Raw genomic sequence first — 12387 nt, forward strand, 5'->3', positions numbered from 1 at the left:
TGCTAAGCCAGGAGGAGACTGGGAGATGGTATGAGAACCATCTCGACTATCTAAAGGGCTGTCCCATGGAAGATGGAGCAAGACTGTTTTATGCCGCTCCAGAGGGTAAGGTCCAAACCAATGGATTCAAAACAACAAGAAGGGAGATTCCATCTAAACATTGGGAAGAACTTTCTGACTGGAAGAGCCGCCCGAAAACGGGAAAGACTCCCTCAGAAGGTGGTGGACTCTCCTTCCCTGGAGGTTTTTTAAACAGAGGTTGGATGGCCTTCTTTAGCTGCGATTCGTGCATTGCGGGGGGGGGGTGGACTAGATGCCCCTCGGGGGTCCCTTCCAACTCTACATTCTATGACTCCGAGTGCACCCACTCCCTCTCTTTCTGTTTTTCCAGAGGAGGAGGAATAGCAGTGAACAGATGGAGCGGTGCCCACAGCACTTGATAAAATGTGCCAGATGTGCCCAGGAGTCTAAACTGCTGCATGGTTTGCCCAGAGGTGGTCAGTGTCTTTGACCTTTCTTTGGGACCTGGACCAGCCCCTCCTGAAGATGCAACTGGGGTTCAGCAGAGAACCTTCAGGAGAGTCTCATAGCTCAGGAAGGTGATGGCGTTGACTGGGAAAGCGCGGAGGCTGTTCAGGGCCAGCCCTTTTAGGAACACCCGCGGGCCCTCCTGCCGGGCACTGCTGAGGATGCAGTCCAGGACGCCCCGATACGCCACTCGCTTCACCCCGTCCATTTGCAAACGGGCCTTCACCACATCCATCGGGGTCGCCAAAGCCCAGGAAACCGTCCCGGCGCAGCCACCGGCAAGCAGAACCGTGGCAGAGCCTGCAAGGGGTGGGGTGGGGGGAGGCAGGAAGGCAGGCAAAGAGCACAGCATGGGTTGGGGGGCCTCTCTTGTGGAGGAGCAAGAAGGAGAGATGGATAATGCCCCCTAAAACAGGGAGGGCAGCAGATGTCAGGCTGGAAGGAACTATTTTGTTTTGTATGAAAATCCCGAGATCCACTGCATGTAGCCAGGCGGTCAAGATGCAGACTTGCAATTAAGGGATTTGGAGAGCCCAGCAGTTTGTGGGAGCCCTGGAGCTGAACTGAGCTCACAGTCCTCACACACATAAGACAAACCTGCTAGCCCCTCTAGTCCACAGTGGGCCAAATACCCCTGAGAATCTAGGAATCTAGATAGAGATAGACTGCCTCTGGACCTGGAGATTCCATAAGAACATAAGAAAAGCCTGGATGTTGGGTCCATCTAGTCCAGTTTCCTGTTCTCAAAGCGGCCAGCCAGATGGCCCAAAGGGAATGCCCCAAGCAGGGCACAAGAGCCCTCTCCCTCCCTCCCTGAGGCTTCCAGCAACTGGTATTCGGAAGCATTTCTGCCTCCGACTGTGGCAGCAGAGCAGAGCCATCCCGGCTAGTAGCCATCAATAGCCTCCCCTTCCTCCACGATTTCTTTCTAATCCTCCTATGAAGCCACCCAAGTTGGTAGCCATCACTGCCTCCTGTGGCAGGGAGTTCCGTAGTTCAGCTATGCGCTGCGTGAAGACGTTGTCCCTTTCATCCCGTCCTGAACTGTCCAACATTCAGCTCTGCTGGATGTTCCTGGTTGTTCTGAGAGAGGGAGGAAAAGTTTTCTCTCCCAGCTTTCTCCATGCCATACATAATTTTATAATTTTCTATCATTGTTAGGATATTGATGTTCCATTCCACCTTAAAAGGAACAGACATGATTATTGTATGTCACGTGTCTGTTTACGTTCCAGCACAGTTTGCTGGGAACTTCCGTTTGTGTATAGCTTTTGCCTTAAGCTTCCTGCTCTTGGACATGAAAGAGAGCAGACATGTTTTCTTTGTCCTGAACTATGCTGAATAAACTGCTTGTAAATGTGCTTTACATATGCCTCTGTCCGCCACTTTTGTTGCGTGTTATTCACTCTGCTGGTTAAGGCATGCTCAAGTTTCTGAAGGCTTCTGAAGCTGTGAGTCACTGTTTGATGCTGTTCCAAAGGACCGGAGTTTGCCCGGCTGCTGGCCAGTGGGCTGGAGCCAGCTGGGGGCCTGCCAATTACCCCCATTCCCTTGGACACATCCCAACAGTCAGGGCGCCTTTTACTTGCCTTTTCTCCAAACTAAAACACACTCACAAACCCTCCTTGTCCCCCCCCCCCGGCTCCAACTTTCTCCGATATTCCAAAGAAACAGGTTCCCTGAGAGTCTTAGGGGATGTGCAGAGGTGGCCCACCCACCGGGTCCCCCCAGCACTCTTTGTATCTCACCTGGCTCTTGTGCTTCTGCAGTCAACGCCCTGCAGAACACTGCATAAATCAGGAAGTACATGCCCATGGTGGGGGTGTCGCGAAGCACCAGCGCTGTAACCCCACGGAATAGGCCACAGGGGCCTTCCTCCCGCAGTAAGCTGGCAGCGCAGTGCACTGGACCCCTGTACTGTGGCTGGGGGGCCCCTGGCCGGTCTCTGCGTCTGTACGGGTGGGTCTGGTTCTGCAGCCGGACTTTGACGAGATCCACGGGGGCCAGGACCACAGCCTGCGTCAACACAGGGAATGCAGGGGGAGAGAACAGTTTATTTACTGTCTATCACTACTTTTGTTATGTTTGCAATTATGTGTATTTTTTACATTTGGGCATGGCTTGAGCTACGGAAAGGTGGCATACAAATAAAATTATGAATGAATGAATGAATGAATGAACAGAGGGGAGAAAGGAAATGGGCTGCAGTGGAACAGGAAGGTGGAGAACCATTTCCCACAAAATTTAGTCCAAGACTGATCCAAGGCACACACTTTTACCCCCACCCATACATCCCACGGGAAACTATGAAAGGCTCATTATCATGGTGCAGCAAGAAAACTGCTAGCATGTTTGCAAAGCTAAGCAGGGTCCAGTATGGCTTCAAATTGGATGGGAGACAACATGTTGAGATTCCTGCATTGTAGCGGGTTGGACTAGATGGCCCTTGGAGTCCCTTCCAACTCTACCATTCTAAGATCCTATTGTTATATGAATGTGTTGGTTAATTTTGCTTCCTTTTCTCATTATACATATTTAATTTTAATAGGAATCAAATAATTTTAACAACTGACAAAAATGGTATGTGGGTGTGTAAAAAATAATAATTTTAATACACATTGTTGTGTGACACCACAAGGTGCAAAATATTATCAAGGATCTACAACGTCAAGTTTCTCCAGAAGTTTGTCCTTTCTCTTTTGGATTTGGAAGTGCTTAAAGAGAATTGTATAAAAACAGCACTGCAGTGGCCTCTTTAGCACCTCTGAAATTAGATAAGATCTATGAAGTCAGAAATAGTAACTGCTAATCCTGTGCCAAAAATGGAAGAGGGTTGGTAGCAGATGTGATACAGAGCTCAAGCATTTTGGGAAACGGTTCTCCAAACCCCAAGAACCCTTGTCTTTTTAATTCTGTTCCAGATTTAGTCTCCGATATGGTTTTGTAGCCCCAGATTGCCAGATGGATCCAGTTTATGCTTGTCACTGGACCTGTAAGCAGATACCTCAGTGAACATGAATGTCTGGGGAAATTATGGGGTGCTATTTTATCTCTTATATTTATGGTCTTCTCTAAAACTTTAAATGCACCTGAGCATGTCAGTTAGACATGGAGCCCAGTAGTCGTTTTAAGAAAGAACTCTTTGTCTTGGGTTATGACCAATTTGAAGAGTAAATTCCCACAAGGAGGTTAATATTCTGCCTATCGCACGACGTATTTTATCTTACAGAAAGGTGGCTTTTATGTGGACCATATGCTTCAGCTTTCATATGGCTTGATACATGCATCAAATAAAATGTGTAAAATTAGAATAAAGTAAAGAAAAAAGGATTAATTCCTAGAGAGGAGGGGCAACCTCTAGAGAAGGAAATGGCTTGAGCAATTGATACAGCTCATAACCAACTGAACAGCATTGTAATGGGGAAATCGTGCGGCTGTTTCAAGAGCTGAACAGGGAAAAACATAGAAGGAGGATGTTTTAGAATCATAGGCCTGTAGAGCTGGAACCCTAAGGGGGCATTTAGTCCAGCCCCATGCAATGCAGGAATCCCAGCTAAAGAATAGCTGACAGAAGACCATCCAACCTCTGTTTAAAAACCTCCAATGAAGGAGAGTCCTAATGTTAGTCGCACTCAAGAGTAGACCCACTTGAATGAATGGGCATCGATGACACAGGTCCAGTGATTTCCATGGGTCTACTAGTAGTAGAATTTAGCTGATATGCCCTACTTTCCTTTCCTTCTAATGCAAAGGTTGTCCAGTCCAAATCAGTTTCAAGGGCAAAGTTTCCAGGCACAGAGGTCTCCTGGTGGCAGTAGATCTGCCCCTCACCCCATTATGGTGAGATATGTTGCACTTGTATTCAAAATTATAGCAATTATTTCTCAGTTTGCCACCTTCCGATGGAGTCCGTTCCACTCTCGAACGGCTCTCGCTATCTGAAAGTTCTCCCTGATGTTTCGTCAGGTTCTCCTTTCTTGCAATTTGAACCCACCTTCTGCGTGATATTTCTAGATGGAAATAATATCTCCTCTCAATCTCCTCTTCTCCCGGCTAAAGATCTTCAACTCCCTCCACCGTTCCTTATAAGGCCTTCCTTATAATGACCCTGGGTCATTTTTGCTGCACACCTTCCAGCTTGCCAATATCCTTCTTAAAACTGCGGTGCCCAGAACTGGACACAGGACTCCAGGTGGGGTCTGACCGAGGCAGAACAGAGCAGTGCTATGACTTCCCTTGATTGGGACTTGGGCATGAAGCCATGCAGATCCCGAAACCATGCAAACTGAGCAGAGTCACAGACACGCTCATATGCTCAAGTCAGATGGGGCTACCTGCTCCTTACCTGCACCAGTCCTGAGAAGCATCCAGCCGCGTAGACATGGGTGTAGCTGGGGGGGTTGGCGCTGCGATCGCGGTGGTGGGTGCCGCACAGGTAGAGCAGGAAGTTGCTGTAGGCCCCAAACGCAACAGAGTTCACCATGGCCACGCTGAGCAGCGGGAAGCTCATGCCTTTGAAGAAGCCAAGGATCTGCAAGGGAGAAGCAGGCAGGTGAGCCCTGCAAGGGGGGTTGGTCTAGATGACACTTAGGGTCCCTTCCAACCTCACAGCCCTATGCTTCTATGAGCTGGGGGTGGCCCCGAAGGCTGGCTGCAGGGGGGGGGGGACCATGTATGCCACCTTGGAGAGAAAAAGGTGGGCTACAGATAAATAAACTAGTGATTTAGCCAGAGTAAAAAAAGGTAAAGGGACCCCTGACCATTAGGTCCAGTCGTGGCCGACTCTGGGGTTGCGGCGCTCATCTCGCTTTATTGGCCGAGGGAACTGGTGTACAGCTTCTGGGTCATGTGGTCAGCATGACTAAGCTGCTTCTGGCAAACCAGAGCAGTGCACAGAAACGCTGTTTACCTTCCCGCCGGAGCGGTACCTATTTATCTACTTGTACTTTGACGTGCTTTCTAACTGCTAGGTTGGCAGGAGCAGGGACCGAGCAATAGGAGCTCACACCGTCCCGGGGATTCAAACCGCCAACCTTCTGATTGGCAAGTCCTAGGTTCTGTGGTTTAACCCACAGCGCCACCTGCGTCCCCAGAGAGCCAGAAAGCAGAAGGTAAAAAGCCCTGCACAGTGGTTCCTTCTGACTCCCCACTCCCCAATCAAACCTCTCCCCTTTTGGGTGAATTTATCAGCAAGGGCTGAGTAGCTTATGACAACTGGGATCCAACTAGCCCTGGTTGGAGGGGCTCTCACTGGAGGAGGAGGAGGAGGAGGAAGAGGAGGGGGTCAGCAGTCAGTCCCACCTTGAGCCCTTGGTCAAAGTGAGTCAGGAAACACTGTCAGGTTCTCCTCCAATTCTCCAACACCCAGACCCACCAGGTGTCCCTATTTTCCAGTGACAGTCCCGGATTTACAGAAGCCCTCGCGGCTTCTGATCTCATACCAGAATGTCCCGCTTCTCCTTAGGAGTCGGACGTCTCATTTTTCATAGGAGAAGCATTGGGGGGTACAGTAGGACATCTCTATTTTCATCAGGGACATTTTGTAGGGTATGAACACCCTAAAGGGAGCCTGCAACCAGCAGCGGAGGAAGCTGCTCAGGCGCCTGGGGCCGCACACCCAGAAGCAGGACCAGCCCGCGGGGCCTCCGGAGTCTGCCTGCCTCTTCCCACTCAGCTGCCCTACAGCTGGCAGGGGGGGGAGGCAGCAGGCAGATCATTTGGGCAATGCGAAGCCTGCGCGCGCCCAAGCCACTGCGTGTCTCCTGGGAGAGATGCGTGGCTCAGGCGTGCTGCAGGCCCCGCAGTGAGTCCTGCCCGGCATTTTGTCACCCCCCTCAGTGGTGACACCTGGGGCAGCCCGAACCCACTGCACCCCCTTCCTCCGCCTCTGCCTGCAACTCATGGGGAGCAGCAATGTTTCGGGTTCCTAGAGGTTGCACCTAATGTTAGTCGCACAGAAGACTAGACCCACTTAAATGATTGGGAATCACTAACACAGGTGCAATGATTTCCATGGGTCTGCTAGTATTGGAATTTAGCTGAGTACAGTCACATATGCCCTACTTTCCTTTCCTTCTAATGCAAAGCTCGTCCAGTCCAAATCAGTTTCAAGGGCAAAGTTTCCAGGCACGGAGGTCTCCTGGTGGCAGCAGATTCCCCTCCATTATGGTGAGATATGCTACACTTGTATTCAAAATTATAGCAATTATTTCTCAATTTGCATCTATATATATCAATTAGCAGCTGCAAATTTTGTAAAAGCCTGTGTCCTCTCTTGCCTTTCTCTTCCGGTGATGCCTTGCCTCCCACCCTCTCTTCTGGCAAAGTCACCCCTCCCAAGCAATCTGTGGGGCAGGCCCCTGTGATGATGTCAACTCTCCCAAGAAATTAGATAGGCAAGGATCAGGAATGGGGCTGTAGAGTCTAGAGGCAACACTAGAACTGCAAAGAAACAGACCAGCTTAGGAATTTATTTCTGGGGCGGGGGGGTGGAGATTGTTCCCAAATTGAGCATTTGGGGGAAATATTGAATATTAATATTAAAAAGCAAAATATTTATATGTACTTCTCTATAAAAATAGTCATATGCCTCTGTGTCATAAAAATATATCAAAGCAGTTTACAGCAATACAAACATAAAACCATACAAGAAAAAAGCATTAAAAAGTTAAAAAGAGACATCAAATAACCACTGTAGAAGAATGTGGTCTTAATTGCCTGGATAGGCTTGGAGGAATAGAAATGTTTTCAGCACACATTTAAAAGTTGGCAGGGAAGGCGCCTGCTAAATCTCTAGTGGCAGAGAGTTCCACAGAACTGGGTAGATCATATTTCCTTCTTCGTAATAAGTGATTTTGGGGGGTTAAATTTGCATTCTAAAATTATGCTGTTACAAAAGACCTTGGTCTAAATCTAGCGGTTTAAGATTAGGCTGGGTTTAAAAGGAGGTGAAAGCTCAGAGGTGAAGTCTGCCCTGCACACACAACAGAGAGAGGCTCACCGTTTCCTCACGGTACGTCCTGACCACACAGTCCAAAACGTTCTGGTATCTGGCCTGTGTCTGCAACCGCACCTGGAACAGAAGAAAAGCCCCTGACTCAGGGCCAAATTAGCAGCCCCAGAGTCTCTGGGAATGTCCGCTACCTGAAACCCTGGGCAGCCACTGCTGCCAGTCAGTGCAGGCAATAATAATAATAATAAATTTTATTTATACCTCGCCCTCCCCGGCCAGAGCCGGGCTCAGGGTGGCTAACATCAGTAAAATTACAGTAAAAAATAATGGGCGGGGGGCACCAGTTTAAAATACAGGTTAAAATGCAATTTTAAAAAGCATCCTCATTTTAAAAGTAGCCCATAAAGTAGCCAATACTGAACTAGAGAAACCAATGGTCTGGGTCAGTTTAAGGCAGCCCTGGAAGGCTCTTTCCCATCCACTGGTAACTGGAGAGGCTGTGTCTAGGACCTTGTCCATCCGACACGTGGACTCGACGACTAAGCCAGGGTGCCACAACCCCAGTGAACACGCCAGTTTCTGCTTCCCCACAAAACTCCACTGGCCACCAATCCCTCTAGGGAGAAAAGAACTTTGTTGGGGATGAGGTTCGCTGCCGCAACCCAGCATGCTGCTGTGTGTGGATTCAGTGCCCGTTGCACGCTATGCAACAGTTGCAGCTAGCACAGAGCCTCAAAAGCAGCCGACCTCTTTGGGCATGCACCTCCCCAACACTTCTGGCTACCATCTCCCTTCCTCCCATCTGAGACCCATCTCCTTCAGGCCTCCCCCAGGGCTGGAAGTCCTCCCCACCCCTCCCCTTCCTTAAGCATTTCCAGCCCCCTCCCCCCAAAGAAATCACCTTCACCGTGTCGACTGGGTGCCCCAGAACCAGCCCTGCTGCCCCTGTAGCAAAATAAAAATTAAAAAGGAGGAATTAGTGGGGTCGCTGTTAGGGTGAAGAGGCTCTAGGCTGGCTTGGGGAGAGAGAGGGGCAGGGTTGACGTGTTGCTTCTGAAAAAAGCATCTCTGAGCAGCCACGGAAAGCTAAGTTGGTCTCGGTTTCATTTCCCTTGTCTGTAAACCAGAAATGAAAAACGGCCTGCTCCAAAGGGTTGTTGTGAGGAAACAAGGGCCGAGTTGTGAGAAGCTGGCAGCAGCGAAAGACAACTTCTCTTGTCCTCCCCCAACCCGATCCTATTTTCTTTCACTTAAAGGTAAAGGGACCCCTGACCATTAGGTCCAGTCATGGCCGACTCTGGGGTTGTGGCGCTCATCTCGCTTTATTGGCCGAGGGAGCCAGTGTACAGCTTCCAGGTTATGTGGCCAGCATGACTAAGCTGCTTCTGGCGAACCAGAGCAGCACACGGAAACACCGTTCACCTTCCTGCCGGAGCGGTACCTATTTATCTACTTGCACTTTTACGTGCTTTCGAACTGCTAGGTTCGAAACTGCTAGGTTTCTTTCACTTAAGTCATTGCATTTTTACCCCACTCTTTTTCTAGGTGAGTTTAGGGCAACATGTGTATATGAGGGGCGGGGTTCCCCTCCTTTTTATCCTCCTAGCAACCCCGTGAGGCAGCTCAGGCTGAGAGGGGGACTGGATCAAGGCCAGCCGGGGAGCGTTGTGGGGTTGGATCGATGCTGCCTCTCCTGGGTCCTTCGTCTGATATTCGAGCCACTTCTGCAACAGCTCCGTCGGTTAAAGCGTGGTGCTGATAACGCCAAGGTCACGGGTTCGATCCCCATATAGGCCACCCACATATTCTGGCATCGCAGCAGGTTAGACTAGATGACCCATAGGACCCCTTCCAACCCTATTAACTCTATGATTCTATTCTTCTACACACACACACCCTGCCCTGCTGGATCATAGGGTCTTCCATGCTGGAATAGGGATGTGTCCCTACAACAAAGCCCCCCCACCTGGGTGGGTGGGTGGGTGGGTGTAAAGGGAAGAAGGAGTTCAGATCTTACCAGAAATCCATCCTGCAGCAAATTCTGCACCGGACATTGGAAAAGCTTCTGGAAGTCTGGGTGCATCGCAGAGGGATGGGGTGGGGGCCAAAATCTGGTCAAAGGGAATGCACTGGTTGACTTGCCTTAATCTTTAACCAAATGCACACCACAGGGACACAAGTTCTCCCACCCACCCACTTGAGATGGACCATTAACCATGCAATATGGGCTGAACTGGCCAGGGTGCTGTGCTGGGACCCAGAGGCATGGCTCCTGCAACAGCCCCACAGCAGCAACAGAAGTGGGGAGGACAACCTCTTCACACTTTTTCGGTCACCCAACCCCAAGAAGGATATTGTAGACCTGGGGGGGGGGGAATCAGAAAATGGCAGCCCAAACCATCAAGGGGATGGAGCCATTCCCCTACGAGATAAGGCTGCAGCATTTGGGACTCTCTTGTTTGGGGAAAAGGCAAGCAGGAGATGGCATTTGTAAAATGATTCACAGCATGTAGAAAAGGGGACAGAGAAAAGGTTTTCTCCCTTTCTCATAACACTGGAACTTGTGGGCATCCAATGAATGTTGGGAGGTTCGGGGACAGATAAAATAGAGCCTTCCTTCACACAGAGCGTAGTTAATCTGTGGAACTCACTCCCACAAGATGGCCACTTCAAAGATGGGACAAATTCATGGAGGAGGAGAGGGCTCCTAGCCACCATGGCTATGCTCAGCCTCTGCAGTTGAAGGCAGAAATACAGTGGTACCTCGGGTTACAGACGCTTCAGGTTACAGACTCTGCTAACCCAGAAATAGTACCTCAGGATAAGAACTTTGCTTCAGGATGAGAACAGAAATCGTGTTCCAGCGGCAGCAGCAGCAGGAGGCTCCATTAGCTAAAGTGGTGCTTCAGGTTAAGAACAGTTTCAGGTTAAGAACGGACCTCCGGAACAAATTAAGTGGTACTTAACCTGAGGTACCACTGTACTTCCAGATACCAGTTGCTGGAAACTGCTGTCTTGTAGCCTAACTACCTTACAGGGTTGTTGCATTGTTATTTTTTAAATCATTTTTGGGGAGGGGAATCTCTATGGAGGAAGGATAGGATAAAAACTGAAGAGTAAGAACCCTGATAAATAAACCAGTTGCCTTATTAACTCTTGCATGTTACTCAGTAGGTTTCTCATTAGCTCTTAGCTCAAGGACACAAGAAGAGCCTGCTGGATCAGGGCCAATGACCCAGCAATCCTGTTCTCACAGTGGCCAAATAAATGCTTGTGGGGAAACCCCCTCCTGCATTCTCCAGGAATCAAAACAAAAAATTCCTTCCAATAGCACCTTAAAGACCAACTAAGTTAGTTCTAGGTATGAGCTTTCGTGTGCATGCACACGAAAGCTCATACCTAGAACTAACTTAGTTGTTCTTTAAGGTGCTACTGGAAGGAATTTTTTGTTTTGACTATGGCAGACCAACACGGCTACCTATCTGTCTCCAGGAATCGTTATTCTTTTCCGTCTACACCTTCTGTCCTTTGACTCACCTGGGCGCTGGGATCCTGTCCCCGCCCCGCCCCCCCCCCCCGCAGTTGCTGCTCTCAGCTCCAAAGGCCGGATCCCCCTTGCAGAGGCTGAAAACCCCACCCCCACCCCAGCAAAGAAAGAATCCCTTGTCTCCTTGTGGCGTCTCTTCCTTCCCAGGATTAAATATTCACTGCTGTTAACCTTTAGACCAGGATCGGATATGACTTGCTAAGTCCGCCACTCTTTTCGCTAGATGCTTCCAATCTTCCAAACACTATCATAACGAGGAACACACCTTTGCCCCGAGATCGACGAGAGATCTGATCTGGCGCGCTTGACTTACATTCAGTAAATTGAGCTTTTGAGAAAAGGCTACGCTGTGTTAATTTTACAGGCAGTAAAAACGTCTGAAGGTTTTGCCGGTAGCCAAGAGAAGTTGAATTGAAATACTTTTTTTTTTTTTGAAAAATAAAAATTAATTGTGCACTCAGTGTGTTTTGAAGGTCAGTTCAATTCAATCATGAGGATAGGAACGGAAAATAAAACTGCAGACATAAAGATGTGATTATACAAATCTCTGGTGTGACCCAAATTTTGAATCCTGTGTCCAGTCCTGGTCACCTCACCTCAAAAAGGATATTGTAGAGTTGGAAAAGGTCCAGGAAAGGGAAACCAAAGTGATCAAGGGGATGGAATAACCCCCATGAAGAAAGGATGCAGCGTTTGGGCATTTTTAGTTCAGAGACAAAGGCGAGTAAAGAGATAGAAGTTTATAATATCATGCATGGGCTGCGGAAAGTGGATACTGTACAGAGAAGTTTTGCCGCCTCTCTCATAACACGAATTCATGGGAATCCAACGCAGCTGAATGTTGGAAGGATCAGGATAGATAAAAGAAATGACTTATTTATGCAGCACATAGTTGAAGTGTGGAACTCGCTCCCGCATGAGACAGTGATTGGCCACCAACTTAGATGGCTTTAAAAGAGGACTGGACAAATTCACGGAGAGGCTATGCTCTGCTGGAAATCACAGGAGGGGATTGTGTTCGAATCCTGCTTGCCCACGTGCTCCATTCTAAGGGAGAGCCTTATGGAATATCTGAAACAGGAGATACACACACGCGCAAAATCGGAAGTGTTCCTCGCTTCACACGTTCAGTGATAAACGGGCGGGGGGGTGTGTGGAGGCCAAGGAACGGAAAAATTCTTTGAGCTCGATGGGCAGAGATTCTTAAAGAGAGGGCAAATGCTGCTGCAGCTGGAGCCCCGTCTTGGAAAGCTCTTCTCTCCACGCGGCGCTCAAGCGGCTGCCCGTTCCCCAGTTACCTACCGTAATCCCCCGATTACAAGCGCGTCACAAATCACCCGAGCCAGCCTCCCGCCGTGAC

The 12387-nt window shown here is 49.2% G+C and overlaps 1 protein-coding gene across 2 annotated transcripts; it reads right to left on the bottom strand.

Annotated features, from left to right (window-relative positions):
• Positions 1-535: 535 nt before the first annotated feature.
• Positions 536-12295, bottom strand: SLC25A45 (solute carrier family 25 member 45). Of its 2 annotated transcripts, XM_079957124.1 has the most exons (7): positions 11018-12293; positions 9498-9591; positions 8382-8425; positions 7529-7600; positions 4874-5059; positions 2277-2544; positions 536-828 (listed from the first exon to the last, which is right to left on the bottom strand). In XM_079957124.1, exons 2-7 carry the CDS (start codon positions 9532-9534, stop codon positions 560-562), a joined length of 876 nt encoding a protein of 291 aa, XP_079813250.1. In that variant the 5' UTR covers positions 9535-9591; positions 11018-12293; the 3' UTR covers positions 536-559. The 2 variants fall into 2 exon arrangements, with proteins under 2 accessions (XP_079813250.1, XP_079813251.1); XM_079957125.1 differs by lacking the exon at positions 8382-8425 and having other exon boundaries at positions 11018-12295.
• Between the last annotated feature and the right edge of the window lie 92 nt (positions 12296-12387).

The sequence above is a fragment of the Podarcis cretensis genome, assembly GCF_951804945.1.
Source record: "Podarcis cretensis genome assembly, chromosome: 16".
In the NCBI taxonomy this organism is placed as follows: Eukaryota; Metazoa; Chordata; class Lepidosauria; order Squamata; family Lacertidae; genus Podarcis; species Podarcis cretensis.